At 40.5% G+C, this 16,476-nt stretch overlaps 1 protein-coding gene across 1 annotated transcript; it reads left to right on the top strand.

Annotated features, from left to right (window-relative positions):
* The first annotated feature begins 254 nt into the window (after positions 1-254).
* Positions 255-14,110, top strand: LOC115190102 (G-protein coupled receptor 26-like). The gene is made up of 3 exons (XM_029748578.1): positions 255-1,151; positions 9,001-9,114; positions 13,861-14,110. The coding sequence occupies exons 1-3, from the start codon at positions 484-486 to the stop codon at positions 14,108-14,110; spliced, it is 1,032 nt and encodes a 343-aa protein (XP_029604438.1). The 5' UTR covers positions 255-483.
* The last annotated feature ends 2,366 nt before the right edge of the window (positions 14,111-16,476 follow it).

The raw sequence follows: 16,476 nt of genomic DNA, 5'->3' as shown, positions 1-16,476 counted from the left end.
GAGATTAGGAGGTCTACCTCCCACTCAGTCTATTCTGAAGAGAGAGTGCGAGGAGAGCTGTCTTGAGAGCGCAGCGTCACAGACGATAACACCACTGCAGAGACACGGGCATTGGCACAGCGCCTGACAGCTGGCGTTTCTTTTGCACTTAGTCGTAAATGGGTGGGGAGTTTACTTGTTCAGATTTCTCCTGCGCATCCCGGCCTCTCTCATTATGTTGGAATCCTCCTAACTTGATGGACTTCCCCATCCATCCCCTTCTGCTGGCTCCAGCAGTAGAAGTCTGAGGACAACGAGGCAGAGGAGAGACAAGGTTCACGCTCCACAGGAGAGGGATATAACCCGGGTAGGTCTGGATGTGGTTATGGCTGAGTCTTCCAGCTAACACCATGCCTTTATTCTACAACCACGTACGGTGGCTGGATGTGGACATAATCATTACCAAAAAGGGAGATTTATAATAAGTGACTCGGACACACAACCATGGCCACTGCGGAAGTGTTTCTCTCCGTCTTGATGCTAGTCATTATAGTAGTGTCGTTGCTGTCCAACACCGTGGTGCTGATCTGCTTTCTGTACAACCCAGAGATCAGGAAGCAAGTGCCCTGTGTGTTCACCCTCAACCTCACTTTCTGTAACTTGTTGCTGACCGTTTCCAACATGCCTCTGACTCTGGCGGCTCTCATCAACGAGGGTCAGCCTGGAAGTGACGCTTTCTGTCAGTTCGTCGGCTTTTCGGAGACTTTCTTAACGACTAATTCGATGTTGAGCATGGCCGCTCTGAGCATCGACAGGTGGATCGCCGTCGTGTTTCCGTTGAGGTACCACTCTAGAATACGACATAGAGACGCAGCTCTTGTGCTCGGATACACGTGGATACATTCTATGTCTTTTTCGACGGCGGCGGCTTGTCTCTCGTGGGTGGGATACCGTCCGCTTTACGCGTCGTGCACTCTCTCCGACGTGACGGAGAACAGTCACACCCCGTTTGTTATCTTCACTGTGTTTTTTCACTCCCTCACTTTTCTCTTGTCATTTCTAGTCCTGTGTGTCACATACCTGAAAGTGCTGAAGGTGGCAAGGTTCCACTGTAAACGGATAGATGTTATCACAATGCAAACTTTAGTGCTGCTCGTGGATATTCACCCAAGGTAAGAGGAGGTCTTTGAGTTGTATCTTCCTCTGTGCATCTTATAATTCCAACTCACCGTTCTTTCATTTCATGTTGAAACCAGAACTATGCATCATGGGACATTTCTTTATTCTATTATATTATGATCTGTTGTGTTATATTATATTGTGTTGTATTCTATTGTGTTCTATTCTATTGTGTTATATTCTATTGTGTTCTATTCTATTGTGTTATATTCTATTGTGTTATATTATATTGTGTTATATTATATTGTGTTATATTATATTGTGTTATATTATATTGTGTTATATTCCATTGTGTTATATTATATTGTGTTCTATTCTATTGTGTTCTATTCTATTGTGTTCTATTCTATTGTGTTATATTATATTGTGTTATATTCTATTGTGTTATATTATATTGTGTTATATTCCATTGTGTTATATTATATTGTGTTATTTTCTATTGTGTTCTATTCTATTGTGTTATATTATATTGTGTTATATTCTATTGTGTTATATTATATTGTGTTATATTCTATTGTGTTCTATTCTATTGTGTTATATTATATTGTGTTATTTTCTATTGTGTTATATTATATTGTGTTATATTCTGTTGTGTTATAATCTATTGTGTTATATTCTACCTGCTATATTCTATTGTGTTATATTCTATTGTGTTATAATCTATTGTGTTATATTGTATTGTGTTATATTGTATTGTGTTCTATTCTATTGTGTTATATTGTGTTATATTGTATTGTGTTATATTCTACCTGCTATAGTCTATTGTGTTATATTGTATTGTGTTATAATCTATTGTGTTATATTGTATTGTGTTATATTGTTTTGTGTTATATTCTACCTGCTATATTATATTGTGTTATAATCTATTGTGTTATAATCTATTGTGTTATAATCTATTGTGTTCTATTCTATTGTGTTCTATTCTATTGTGTTCTATTCTATTGTGTTCTATTCTATTGTGTTCTATTCTATTGTGTTCTATTGTGTTATATTGTATTGTGTTATATTCTACCTGCTATATTCTATTGTGTTATAATCTATTGTGTTCTATTCTATTGTGTTCTATTCTATTGAGTCTATTCTATTGTGTTCTATTATGTTGTGTTCTATTGTGTTCTATTCTATTGTGTTCTATTATGTTGTGTTTTGTTGAGTCTATTCTATTTTGTTCTATTCTACTGTGTTCTATTGAGTCTATTCTATTGTGTTCTATTATGTTGTGTTCTGTTGAGTCTATTCTATTGTGTTCTATTCTGCTGTGTTCTATTGAGTCTATTCTATTGTGTTCTATTATGTTGTGTTCTGTTGAGTCTATTCTATTCTGTTCTATTATGTTGTGTTTTGTTGAGTCTATTCTATTTTGTTCTATTCTACTGTGTTCTGTTGAGTCTATTCTATTGTGTTCTATTATGTTGTGTTCTGTCGAGTCTATTCTATTGTGTTCTATTCTGCTGTGTTCTATTGAGTCTATTCTATTGTGTTCTATTCTACTGCAGTCTATTGTGTTCTATTGTGTTCTATTCTATTGTGTTCTACTCTTATGTTATATTTTGTTTTCTATTCTGTTGTGTTCTATTCTATTGTGTCCTTTTATATTGTTTTCTACTGTGTTCTATTATATTGTGTTCTATTCTATTACATTATATTGCAATCTTTTGTGTTCTATTCTATTACATTCCATTGTGATCTTTTGTGTTCTATTCTATTGTGTTCTAATCATTCTATTGTGTTCTATTGTGTTCAATATCTGTTCTACATGCAGTAACTCCAGATAGTTAATGGTTATATCTGTTCTACATGCAGTAACTCCAGATAGTTAATGGTTATATATACATGCAGTAACTCCAGATAGTTAATGGTTATATCTGTTCTACATGCAGTAACTCCAGATAGTTAATGGTTATATCTGTTCTACATGCAGTAACTCCAGATAGTTAATGGTTATATATACATGTAGTAACTCCAGATAGTTAATGGTTATATATACATACAGTAACTCCAGATAGTTAATGGTTATATCTGTTCTACATGCAGTAACTCCAGATAGTTAATGGTTATATATACATGCAGTAACTCCAGATAGTTAATGGTTATATATACATGTAGTAACTCCAGATAGTTAATGGTTATATATACATGTAGTAACTCCAGATAGTTAATGGTTATATATACATGCAGTAACTCCAGATAGTTAATGGTTATATCTGTTCTACCTGCAGTAACTCCAGATAGTTAATGGTTATATCTGTTCTACATGCAGTAACTCCAGATAGTTAATGGTTATATATACATGTAGTAACTCCAGATAGTTAATGGTTATATATACATGCAGTAACTCCAGATAGATAATGGATATATATACATGCAGTAACTCCAGATAGTTAATGGTTATATCTGTTCTACATGCAGTAACTCCAGATAGTTAATGGTTATATCTGTTCTACATGCAGTAACTCCAGATAGTTAATGGTTATATCTGTTCTACATGCAGTAACTCCAGATAGTTAATGGTTATATCTGTTCTACATGCAGTAACTCCTGATAGTTAATGGTTATATCTGTTCTACATGCAGTAACTCCAGATAGTTAATGGTTATATATACATGTAGTAACTCCAGATAGTTAATGGTTATATATACATGCAGTAACTCCAGATAGTTAATGGTTATATCTGTTCTACATGCAGTAACTCCAGATAGTTAATGGTTATATATACATGCAGTAACTCCAGATAGTTAATGGTTATATCTGTTCTACATGCAGTAACTCCAGATAGTTAATGTTTATATATACATGTAGTAACTCCAGATAGTTAATGGTTATATATACATGCAGTAACTCCAGATAGTTAATGGTTATATCTGTTCTACATGCAGTAACTCCAGATAGTTAATGGTTATATATACATGCAGTAACTCCAGATAGTTAATGGTTATATCTGTTCTACATGCAGTAACTTCATATAGTTAATGGTTATATATACATGCAGTAACTCCAGATAGTTAATGGTTATATCTGTTCTACATGCAGTAACTCCAGATAGTTAATGGTTATATCTGTTCTACATGCAGTAACTCCAGATAGTTAATGGTTATATATACATGCAGTAACTCCAGATAGTTAATGGTTATATCTGTTCTACATGCAGTAACTCCTGATAGTTAATGGTTATATCTGTTCTACATGCAGTAACTCCAGATAGTTAATGGTTATATATACATGTAGTAACTCCAGATAGTTAATGGTTATATATACATGCAGTAACTCCAGATAGTTAATGGTTATATCTGTTCTACATGCAGTAACTCCAGATAGTTAATGGTTATATATACATGCAGTAACTCCAGATAGTTAATTGTTATATCTGTTCTACATGCAGTAACTCCAGATAGTTAATGGTTATATATACATGTAGTAACTCCAGATAGTTAATGGTTATATATACATGCAGTAACTCCAGATAGTTAATGGTTATATCTGTTCTACATGCAGTAACTCCAGATAGTTAATGGTTATATATACATGCAGTAACTCCAGATAGTTAATGGTTATATCTGTTCTACATGCAGTAACTTCATATAGTTAATGGTTATATATACATGCAGTAACTCCAGATAGTTAATGGTTATATCTGTTCTACATGCAGTAACTCCAGATAGTTAATGGTTATATCTGTTCTACATGCAGTAACTCCAGATAGTTATTGGTTATATATACATGCAGTAACTCCAGATTGTTAATGGTTATATCTGTTCTACATGCAGTAACTCCAGATAGTTAATGGTTATATCTGTTCTACATGCAGTAACTCCAGATAGTTAATGGTTATATCTGTTCTACATGCAGTAACTCCAGATAGTTAATGGTTATATCTGTTCTACATGCAGTAACTCCTGATAGTTAATGGTTATATATACATGCAGTAACTCCAGATAGTTAATGGTTATATCTGTTCTACATGCAGTAACTCCAGATAGTTAATGGTTATATCTGTTCTACATGCAGTAACTCCAGATAGTTAATGGTTGTATCTGTTCTACATGCAGTAACTCCAGATAGTTAATGGTTATATATACATGCAGCAACTCCAGATAGTTAATGGTTATATATACATGCAGTAACTCCAGATAGTTAATGGTTATATATACATACAGTAACTCCAGATAGTTAATGGTTATATATACATGCAGTAACTCCAGATAGTTAATGGTTATATCTGTTCTACACGCAGTAACTCCAGATAGTTAATGGTTATATATACATGCAGTAACTCCAGATAGTTAATGGTTATATCTGTTCTACATGCAGTAACTCCAGATAGTTAATGGTTATATCTGTTCTACATGCAGTAACTCCAGATAGTTAATGGTTATATATACATGCAGTAACTCCAGATAGTTAATGGTTATATATACATACAGTAACTCCAGATAGTTAATGGTTATATCTGTTCTACATGCAGTAACTCCAGATAGTTAATGGTTATATCTGTTCTACATGCATTAACTCCAGAGAGTTAATGGTTATATCTGTTCTACATGCAGTAACTCCAGATAGTTATTGGTTATATATACATGCAGTAACTCCAGATAGTTAATGGTTATATATACATGCAGTAACTCCAGATAGTTAGTGGTTATATACATGCAGTAACTCCAGGTAGTTAGTGGTTATATCTGTTCTACATGCAGTAACTCCAGATAGTTAATGGTTATATCTGTTCTACATGCAGTAACTCCAGATAGTTAATGGTTATATATACATGCAGTAACTCCAGATAGTTAATGACAACTCATGTCACTTAATGGCACTTCATGACACCTCATGGCACCTAATGACACCTCATGGCACCTAATGACACCTCATAGCACCTAATGACACTTCATGGCACCTAATGACACCTCATGACACCTAATCAAATCAAAATCAAATCAAATCAAATTTATTTATATAGCCCTTCGTACATCAGCTGAAATCTCAAAGTGCTGTACAGAAACCCAGCCTAAAACCCCAAACAGCAAGCAATGCATGTGAAAGAAGCACGGTGGCTGGGAAAAACTCCCTAGGAAAAACTCCTGAGAAAGGCCAAAAACCTAGGAAGAAACCTAGAGAGGAACCAGGCTATGAGGGGTGGCCAGTCCTCTTCTGGCTGTGCCGGGTGGATATTATAACAGAACATAGTCAAGATGTTAAAATGTTCGTAAATGACCAGCATGGTCAAATAATAATAATCATAGTAATTGTCGAGGGTGCAACAAGCACGTCCGGTGAACAGGTCAGGGTTCCGTAGCCGCAGGCAGAACAGTTGAAACTGGAGCAGCAGCATGGCCAGGTGGACTGGGGACAGCAAGGAGTCATCATGCCAGGTAGTCCTAGGGCTCAGGTCCTCCGAGAGAAAGAAAGAAAGAAAGAAAGAGAGAATTAGAGAGAGCATATTTACATTCACACAGGACACCGGATAAGACAAGAGAATACTCCAGATGTAACAGACTGACCCTAGCCCCCCGACACATAAACTACTGCAGCATAAATACTGGAGGCTGAGACAGGAGGGATCAGAAGACACTGTGGCCCCATCCGATGATACCCCCGGACAGGGCCAAACAGGCAGGATATAACCCCACCCACTTTGCCAAAGCACAGCCCCCCACACCACTAGAGGGATATCTACAACCACCAACTTACCGTCCGAAGACAAGGCCGAGTATAGCCCACAAAGATGTCCGCCACGGCACAACCCAAGGGGGGGCGCCAACCCAGACAGGAAGACCACGTCAGTGGCTCAACCTACTCAAGTGACGCACCCCTCCCATGGACGGCATGGAAGAACACCAGTAAGTCAGTGACTCAGCCCCTGTAAAAGGGTTAGAGGCAGAGAATCCCAGTGGGAAGAGGGGAACCGACAAGGCAGAGACAGCAAGGGCGGTTCGTTGCTCCAGCCTTTCCGTTCACCTTCACACTCCTGGGCCAGACTACACTTAATCATAGGACCTACTGAAGAGATAAGTCTTCAGTAAAGACTTAAAGGTTGAGACTGAGTCTGCGTCTCTCACATGGGTAGGCAGACCATTCCATAAAAATGGAGCTCTATAGGAGAAAGCCCTACCTCCAGCCGTTTGCTTAGAAATTCTAGGGACAATTAGGAGGCCTGCGTCTTGTGACCGTAGCGTACGTGTAGGTATGTACGGCAGGACCAAATCGGAAAGATAGGTAGGAGCAAGCCCATGTAATGCTTTGTAGGTTAGCAGTAAAACCTTGAAATCAGCCCTTGCCTTAACAGGAAGCCAGTGTAGGGAAGCTAGCACTGGAGTAATATGATCAAATTTTTTGGTTCTAGTCAGGATTCTAGCAGCCGTATTTAGCACTAACTGAAGTTTGTTTAGTGCTTTATCCGGGTAGCCGGAAAGTAGAGCATTGCAGTAGTCGAGCCTAGAAGTAACAAAAGCATGGATTAATTTTTCTGCGTCATTTTTGGACAGAAAGTTTCTGATTTTTGCAATGTTACGTAGATGGAAAAAAGCTGTCCTTGAAGCAGTCTTGATATGTTCTTCAAAAGAGAGATCAGGGTCCAGAGTAACGCCGAGGTCCTTCACAGTTTTATTTGAGACGACTGTACAACCATCCAGATTAATTGTCAGATTCAACAGAAGATCTCTTTGTTTCTTGGGACCTAGGACAAGCATCTCTGTTTTGTCCGAGTTTAAAAGTAGAAAATTTGCAGCCATCCACTTCCTTATGTCTGAAACACAGGCTTCTAGCGAGAGCAATTTTGGGGCTTCACCATGTTTCATTGAAATGTACAGCTGTGTGTCGTCCGCATAGCAGTGAAATTTAACATTATGTTTTCGAATGACATCCCCAAGAGGTAAAATATATAGTGAAAACAATAGTGGTCCTAGAACGGAACCTTGAGGAACACCGAAATTTACAATTGATTTGTCAGAGGACGAACCATTCACAGAGACAAACTGATATCTTTCCGACAGATAAGATCTAAACCAGGCCAGAACTTGTCCATGTAGACCAATTTGGGTTTCCAATCTCTCCAAAAGAATGTGGTGATCGATGGTATCAAAAGCGGCACTAAGATCTAGGAGCATGAGGACAGATGCAGAGCCTCGGTCTGACGTCATTAAAAGGTCATTTACCACCTTCACAAGTGCAGTCTCAGTGCTATGATGGGGTCTAAAACCAGACTGAAGCGTTTCGTATACATTGTTTGTCTTCAGGAAGGCAGTGAGTTGCTGCGCAACAACTTTTTCTAAAATTTTTGAGAGGAATGGAAGATTCGATATAGGCCGATAGTTTTTTATAATTTCTGGGTCAAGATTCGGCTTTTTCAAGAGAGGCTTTATTACTGCCACTTTTAGTGAGCTTGGTACACATCCGGTGGATAGAGAGCCGTTTATTATGTTCAACATAGGAGGGCCAAGCACAGGAAGCAGCTCTTTCAGTAGTTTAGTTGGAATAGGGTCCAGTATGCAGCTTGAGGGTTTGGAGGCCATGATTATTTTCATCATTGTGTCAAGAGATATAGTACTAAAACACTTTAGTATCTCCCTTGAGCCAAGGTCCTGGCAGAGTTGTGCAGACTCTGGACAATGACACTTCATGACACCTAATGACACCTCATGGCACCTAATGACACCTCATAGCACCAAATGACGCATAATGACAACTCATGACACTTAATGACACCTAATGACACCTCATGGCACCTAATGACACTTCATGTTACCTCATGACACCTTATGCCACCTAATTTTAGGTCTAATAACATAATCCTGTTCATGTCATGGGGACACTGTCAAATGATGTGTAACCACACATTTCCCTGATCAGTGTTCGTGAGCGTTGTCTGGAGGAGCAGAAGAGGAGGAGACAGAGAGCATCCAGGAAGATCAGTACCTTCATCGGCACGTTCATGGTCTGCTTTGCACCCTACGTCATCACTAGGTAAGTAGAAAGGGGGGAGGGGAAGAGAGAGAGAGAGAGAGAGAGAGAGATATCTTTACAAGAGTAAAGTAGATAATATGTCCCTGCAATCTTCGGACATCTTCAGACACCACCTGCCAGCCATAACAACAAGGATCAACAGGATTTATACCACCTGCCAGCCATAATAACAAGGATCAACAGGATCTATACCACCTGCCAGCCATAATAACAAGGATCAACAGGATCTATACCACCAGCCAGCCATAATAACAAGGATCAACAGGATCTATACCACCTGCCAGCCATAATAACAAGGATCAACAGGACCTATACCACCTGCCAGCCATAATAACAAGGATCAACAGGATCTATACCACCAGCCAGCCACAATAACAAGGATCAACAGGATCTATACCACCTGCCAGCCATAATAACAAGGATCAACAGGATCTATACGACCTGCCAGCCATAATAACAAGGATCAACAGGATCTATACCACCTGCCAGCCATAATAACAAGGATCAACAGGATCTATACCACCTGCCAGCCAGCCATAATAACAAGGATCAACAGGATCTATACCACCTGCCAGCCAGCCATAATAACAAGGATCAACAGGATCTATACCACCTGCCAGCCATAATAACATGGATCAACAGGATCTATACCACCTGCCAGCCATAATAACAAGGATCAACAGGATCTATACCACCAGCCAGCCACAATAACAAGGATCAACAGGATCTATACCACCTGCCAGCCATAATAACAAGGATCAACAGGATCTATACGACCTGCCAGCCATAATAACAAGGATCAACAGGATCTATACCACCTGCCAGCCATAATAACAAGGATCAACAGGATCTATACCACCTGCCAGCCAGCCATAATAACAAGGATCAACAGGATCTATACCACCTGCCAGCCAGCCATAATAACAAGGATCAACAGGATCTATACCACCTGCCAGCCATAATAACAAGGATCAACAGGATCTATACCACCTGCCAGCAATAATAACGTGGATCAACAGGATCTATACCACCTGCCAGCCATTATAACAAGGATCAACAGGATCTATACCACCTGCCATCCAGCCATAATAACAAGGATCAACAGGATCTATACCACCAGCCAGCCATAATAACAAGGATCAACAGGATCTATACCACCTGCCAGCCATAATAACAAGGATCAACAGGATCTATACCACCTGCCAGCCATAATAACGTGGATCAACAGGATCTATACCACCTGCCAGCCATAATAACAAGGATCAACAGGATCTATACCACCTGCCAGCCATAATAACAAGGATCAACAGGATCTATACCACCTGCCAGCCATAATAACAAGGATCAACAGGATCTATACCACCTGCCAGCCAGCCATAATAACAAGGATCAACAGGATCTATACCACCTGCCAGCCATAATAACAAGGATCAACAGGATCTATACCACCAGCCAGCCATAATAACATGGATCAACAGGATCTATACCACCTGCCAGCCATAATAACATGGATCAACAGGATCTATACCACCTGCCAGCCATAATAACAAGGATCAACAGGATCTATACCACCTGCCAGCCAGCCATAATAACAAGGATCAACAGGATCTATACCACCTGCCAGCCATAATAACAAGGACAAACAGGATCTATACCACCTGCCAGCCATAATAACAAGGATCAACAGGATCTATACCACCTGCCAGCCATAATAACAAGGATCAACAGGATCTATACCACCTGTCAGCCAGCCATAATAACAAGGATCAACAGGATCTATACCACCTGCCAGCCATAATAACAAGGACAAACAGGATCTATACCACCTGCCAGCCATAATAACAAGGATCTACAGGATCTATACCACCAGCCAGCCAGCCATAATAACAAGGATCAACAGGATCTATACCACCAGCCAGCCATAATAACAAGGATCAATAGGATCTATACCATCTATACCACCTGCCAGCCATAATAACAAGGATCAACAGGATCTATACCACCTGCCAGCCAGCCATAATAACAAGGATCAACAGGATCTATACCACCTGCCAGCCATAATAACAAGGATCAACAGGATCTATACCACCTGCCAGCCATAATAACAAGGATCAACAGGATCTATACCACCTGCCAGCCATAATAACAAGGATCAACAGGATCTATACCACCTGCCAGCCATAATAATAAGCCTAGGCCAGGATTCAATGTGATTATGTTTGTAGACAACGCAGCTTTTAAAGACAACGTCACAGAGTTCTCGTTCAAGGTAAACGCAGCAATGTCGGCTCAAGTTCTCAAGCGCGCTATAATTCACATCTAACTTGGAACGGAATGAATCCCAGCCCCGGTGTACTTTGACAAGTGTATTTGCCTTGATACAGTAATGATTTCATATCAATATTGTAAAAGTTGTTGGTTGAGTGGGCTTATAAAATCTCAAAATCTCATCTACTGTATGAGATGTTTTAAGACAAAGTGTCACGTCCTGATCAGTATTTAGGTATTATTTGTATTGTAGTTTGGTCAGGACGTGGCAGAGGGTATTTGTGGTTGGTTGTGTTTAGGGTGTGTGATTTGTTAGTTCTGGGTGTTGGGTATGTTGTAGGTTGTATGTTCTAAGTTCTGTCTAGTTTAGTTTTTCTATGTTTAGGTTTGGGTGTGGACTCTCAATTGGAGGCAGGTGTTTCTATTTTCCTCTGATTGAGAGTCCTATATATAGGTATGTGTTTGGGGTTGTTAATTGTGGTTAGTTGTATTTCGCACTGCTGTTATTATTGTAGCCTGTGAAACTGTCGGTCTGTCGTTCTTTGTTTTCCGTGTTCACGTTTATTTAATCAATTCTAATGATGAGCACGCAACCCGCTGCGCCTTGGTCCTCTCTCTCCTACGACAGCCGTGACACAAAATACACTAAGAAAACAAACTATGAAACCAGGATCTGTGGTTGATAATATCGATGGGTTGTGAGGATATGGATCATACATGATATTTATATAGTACTCAGGACCCAAACTCCTTCTAATGGTCTGGTTGCCTCCATTTGAAATGAAAACAGTCCTTCTCTTGGCTGGAGAGTCAAAGACATGTCAAATAATAACCCATAATAATTGGACGGTGTTGCTGACTTTTCTGAATGCTCAGAAGTGTTTCTGTTCAGAGAATCCTGCTGCGCTCAGAAGTGTTTCTGTTCAGAGAATCCTGCTGCGCTCAGAAGTGTTTCTGTTCAGAGAATCCTGCTGCGCTGGAAGTGTTTCTGTTCAGAGAATCCTGCTGCGCTGGAAGTGTTTGAGACTGAAAATGAGGAAATGGATGCTCAGGGTGGTTGGAAGACAGCCTCATTAATCAACAGAATAATTTGTTTTGGGGGAAGAAAGTGTACATTTGACAGCAAGCTACATTTGATGTTGCACGTTAATTTGGTCTACAGTAACGTATCCCTGTTATGTTTTGGTAACTTACTGCACTGTTGACTTTCAGGACAACAGAAAGGTACAATATACCCAGGCAAATATCTATAAATATCTGTGGGTTCGATTCAAAGGGTTCAATTCAAAGGGCTCGATTCAAAGGGCTCGATTCAAATGGTTCGATTCAAAGGGCTCGATTCAAATGTTTCGATTCAAAGGGCTCGATTCAAAGGGCTCGATTCAAAGTGCTCGATTCAAAGTGCTCGATTCAAAGGGCTCGATTCAAAGTGCTCTATTCAAAGGGCTCGATTCAAGTGCTCGATTCAAAGGACTCGATTCAAAGGGCTCGATTCAAAGGGCTCGATTCAAAGGGATCGATTCAATCCATAGCGCAGAAGTTAAGCCTTAGACAGAAATGTCCTTTAAATTTCAACCGTGCTACAATGCAGATCTTCTGTGTAATGGAATTAATCAAGCCCCAAGTCTTTTAATAATGAATTAATCTTTAACTGTCCTGTGAGTACATTATTATGAATTGAACAATATGTATTATCTAACAAACAACATAACTAAATGTCTGCTTTGACCTCTTCTCAAGTTGTGGGATGACAATTAGAACGTTACACTTTGACATCCATAGATAGGCATGCCTTATATATACATCTCTCTCTCTCTCGCTCTCCCCCTCTCTCTCTCTCTCTCCCTCTCCCTCTCCTCCCCTCTCTTCCTCTCTCTCTCTCCTCCTCTCTCACTCTCCTCCTCTCTCTCTCTCCTCCTCTCGCTCCCTCTCCTCCCCTCTTTCACTCTCTCTCCCCCTCTCTCTCTCTCTCTCCTCCCCTCTCTCTCTCGCTCTCCTCCTCTCTTTCTCCCTCTACCTCTCCCTCTCCTCTTTTCCCCTCTCTCCTCTCCTCACTCTCGCTCTCCTCCTCTCTCTCTCTCTCCCCCTCTCCTCCCCTCTCTCTCTCGCTCTCCTCCTCTCTTTCTCCCTCTCCCTCTCCCGCTCCCTCTACCTCTCCTCCCCTCTCTCTCTCTCTCTCTCCCCTCTCTCTCTCTCCCCTCTCTCTCTCTCCTCCTCCTCTCTCTCTCATCCCCCCCTCTCTCTCTCTCTCTCTCTCTCTCTCTCTCTCTCTCTCTCTCCTCTCCTCTCCTCTCTCCCTCTCCTCCCATCTCTCTCCTCCCCTCGCTCTCTCTCTTCCTCCTCTCTCCCTCTCATCCCCTCTCTCTCTCTCCTCTCTCTCTCCTCCTCCTCTCTCCCTCTCATCCCCTCTCTAACCCTCCTCTCGTCTCTCTCGCTCCCCCCCTCTCTCTCCCATCCCTCTTTCCCGATCCTGTATAGGATTGTGGAGTTATTTCCGTCCGTGCCTATCGACCACCACTGGGGAGTGGTCTCCAAGTGCTTGGCCTACAGCAAGGCGGCCTGCGACCCCTTCGTCTACTCCCTGCTCCGTAACCAGTACAAGAAAACGTGTGGTGACATCATCAACAGGCTACTGAAGCCCAGCTCTTTGAATGCATCTGGACCAGGTCACCATCACAACCATGAGACTAGGGGGAGGAACAACATAGTCCAGACTGCAGCAGACTGAGGAGAGGGGGGTGGTGTTGTTGTCTAAGTGTTGATACTCTATGTTCAGACTGAGGAAGGGGGTTGTGTTGTTGTCTAAGGGTTGATACTCTATGTTCAGACTGAGGAAGGGGGTTGTGTTGTTGTCTAAGGGTTGATACTCTATGTTCAGACTGAGGAAGGGGGTTGTGTTGTTGTCTAAGAGGTGATACTCTATGTTCAGACTGATGTATGTGGTACTGTTATTGTCTAAGGATTGATTCTCTAAATGAGAATACAACGTTACATGTCACATAACAAGAACACAGGAAGAATAGAGGCAAGGCCACGTGAATGTGTCCCTCTCTCACTGGACGTCAACTAAGGATTTCTGGGATATGATTCAGTGTATTTCTGTGGTTATCCTACCCTAAACACGTCACACAGAGACCGATACGTTCGTAGCATTGAACGTGTTGTTGTGAAGAAGATGGATTTGACTCCAGGCAGATTAGTGTTGAGGCAGACTTACTCTCACTGAGAAAAACAATCCTCTGATGGTGATCCTACTGAGGAGAGGTAGTTGTGAGCCGTAAACACACTAGAAATTCTAATGATTGTCAGCATTTGTAATGCTTTCACATTACCTGCATTTGTATCTATAGCACCACTACACTCCAAAAGGGTTATGCGGCTGTCCCCATAGGAGAACCCCTGTTTGGGTTCCTGGAAGAACTCTTCCATGTTAAACCCTCTGTGGAAAAGGTTCTACCTGCAACCAATACGGGTTCTTCAAAGGGTTGTCCAATGGGGACAGCCGAAGAACCCTTCTGGGTTCTTGATACCACCTTTTTTCTTCTAAGAGTGTAGGAGTAACGTTACATAAAAAATGGAAGGTAACAATAGTTGTACAGTATGTTTTAGTATGTGCACTGAGTTTGGGGGGGGGGGTACGGTGGCCCTAAGGGGCCAAGTAGCTTTGTATGAAGGGAGTAAGTGTTGTGGTGTTGAAAGGTAGCACTAAACATGGCGCCAAAGGAGAGGATACAATCTGATTATTACAGTGATGACAACATGTTAGGAAAACACATTGAGGCTTGTTACCTTGGAGTTAGGCTCAGGTATATATCTTTGGGCTAGGGGGCGGTATTTTCACATCCGGATGAAAAGCATGTCCAAAGTAAACTGCCTGCTACTCAGGCCCAGAAGCTAGGGTATGCATATAATTGGTAGATTTGGATAGACTCTAAAGTTTCTAGAACTGTTAAAATAATGTCTGTGAGTATAACAGAACTTATTTGGCAGGCGAAACCCAGAGGACAAACCATCCAGGATTTGTTTTTTGTTGAGTTGACTGTGTTTTCTATTGGTTTTCTATGGTAAACTAGATTTATGAGGCACCTGGTTGCAATTCCTATGGCTTCCACTAGATGTCAACAGTCTTTAGAAATTGGTTGATGTTTTTCCTTTGTGAAATGAAGAAGTACGGCTACTCAGAATGAGAGTCAAGCCAAGTGGACTCTTTTGTTTGGGGCGCACGACCTGCAGCTCGCTCCACTTTGATTTTATCCGCTATTGAACACAGTATATTTAGTCTTAAATTTGATTGATTATTTACGTTTTAGGATACCTTAGTAAGGTATGAAGTAAGGCATGAATTATATTGTTATTTCTGACTTTCGTGTCGCACCTCCCCGATTGAAAAATGTTTGTCATGCATTTGTATGCGGGGTGCTGTCCTCAGATAATCGCATGGTTTGCTTTCGCCGTAAAGCCTTTTTGAAATCTGACACGGTGGCTGGATTAACAAGAAGTTAAGCTTTATTTTTATGTATTACACTTGTGATTTCATGAAAGTTAAATATTTATAGTAATTTAATTTGAATTTAATGCTCTGCCATTTCACCGGATGTTGTCAAATCAATCCTGCTAAAGGGATTTGATCCCTAAGAAGTTTTAAAACACATTGTGGCTTGTTACCTGGGAGTTAGGCTCAGGTATTTAAAACACATTGAGGCTTGTTACCTGGGAGTTAGGCTCAGGTATTTAAAACACATTGAGGCTTGTTACCTGGGAGTTAGGCTCAGGTATTTAAAACACATTGAGGCTTGTTACCTGGGAGTTAGGCTCAGGTATTTAAAACACATTGTGGCTTGTTACCTGGGAGTTAGGCTCAGGTATTTAAAACACATTACCTTGTTACTTGGGAGTTAGGCTCAGGTATTTAAAACACATTGAGGCTTGTTACCTGGGAGTTAAGTATTTAAAACACATTGTGGCTTGTTACCTGGGAGTTAGGCTCAGGTATTTAAAACACATTGAGGCTTGTTACCTGGGAGTTAGGCTCAGGTATTTAAAACACATTGAGGCTTGTTACCTGGGAGTTAGACTCAGGTATTTAAAACACAT

Source organism: Salmo trutta, unplaced genomic scaffold (genome assembly GCF_901001165.1).
Source record: "Salmo trutta unplaced genomic scaffold, fSalTru1.1, whole genome shotgun sequence".
Taxonomy (NCBI): domain Eukaryota; kingdom Metazoa; phylum Chordata; class Actinopteri; order Salmoniformes; family Salmonidae; genus Salmo; species Salmo trutta.
This window is presented reverse-complemented; position numbering and strand designations above follow the sequence as displayed.

Bases quoted from the DNA above. Each gene is read 5' to 3' on its own strand.
- LOC115190102 (XM_029748578.1), top strand. From the start codon at position 484: ATGGCCACTGCGGAAGTGTTTCTCTCCGTCTTGATGCTAGTCATTATA. The intron at 1,152-9,000 runs GTAAGAGGAGGT...TTCCCTGATCAG, and splicing joins CTCGTGGATATTCACCCAAG to TGTTCGTGAGCGTTGTCTGG. The intron at 9,115-13,860 runs GTAAGTAGAAAG...GATCCTGTATAG, and splicing joins GCACCCTACGTCATCACTAG to GATTGTGGAGTTATTTCCGT.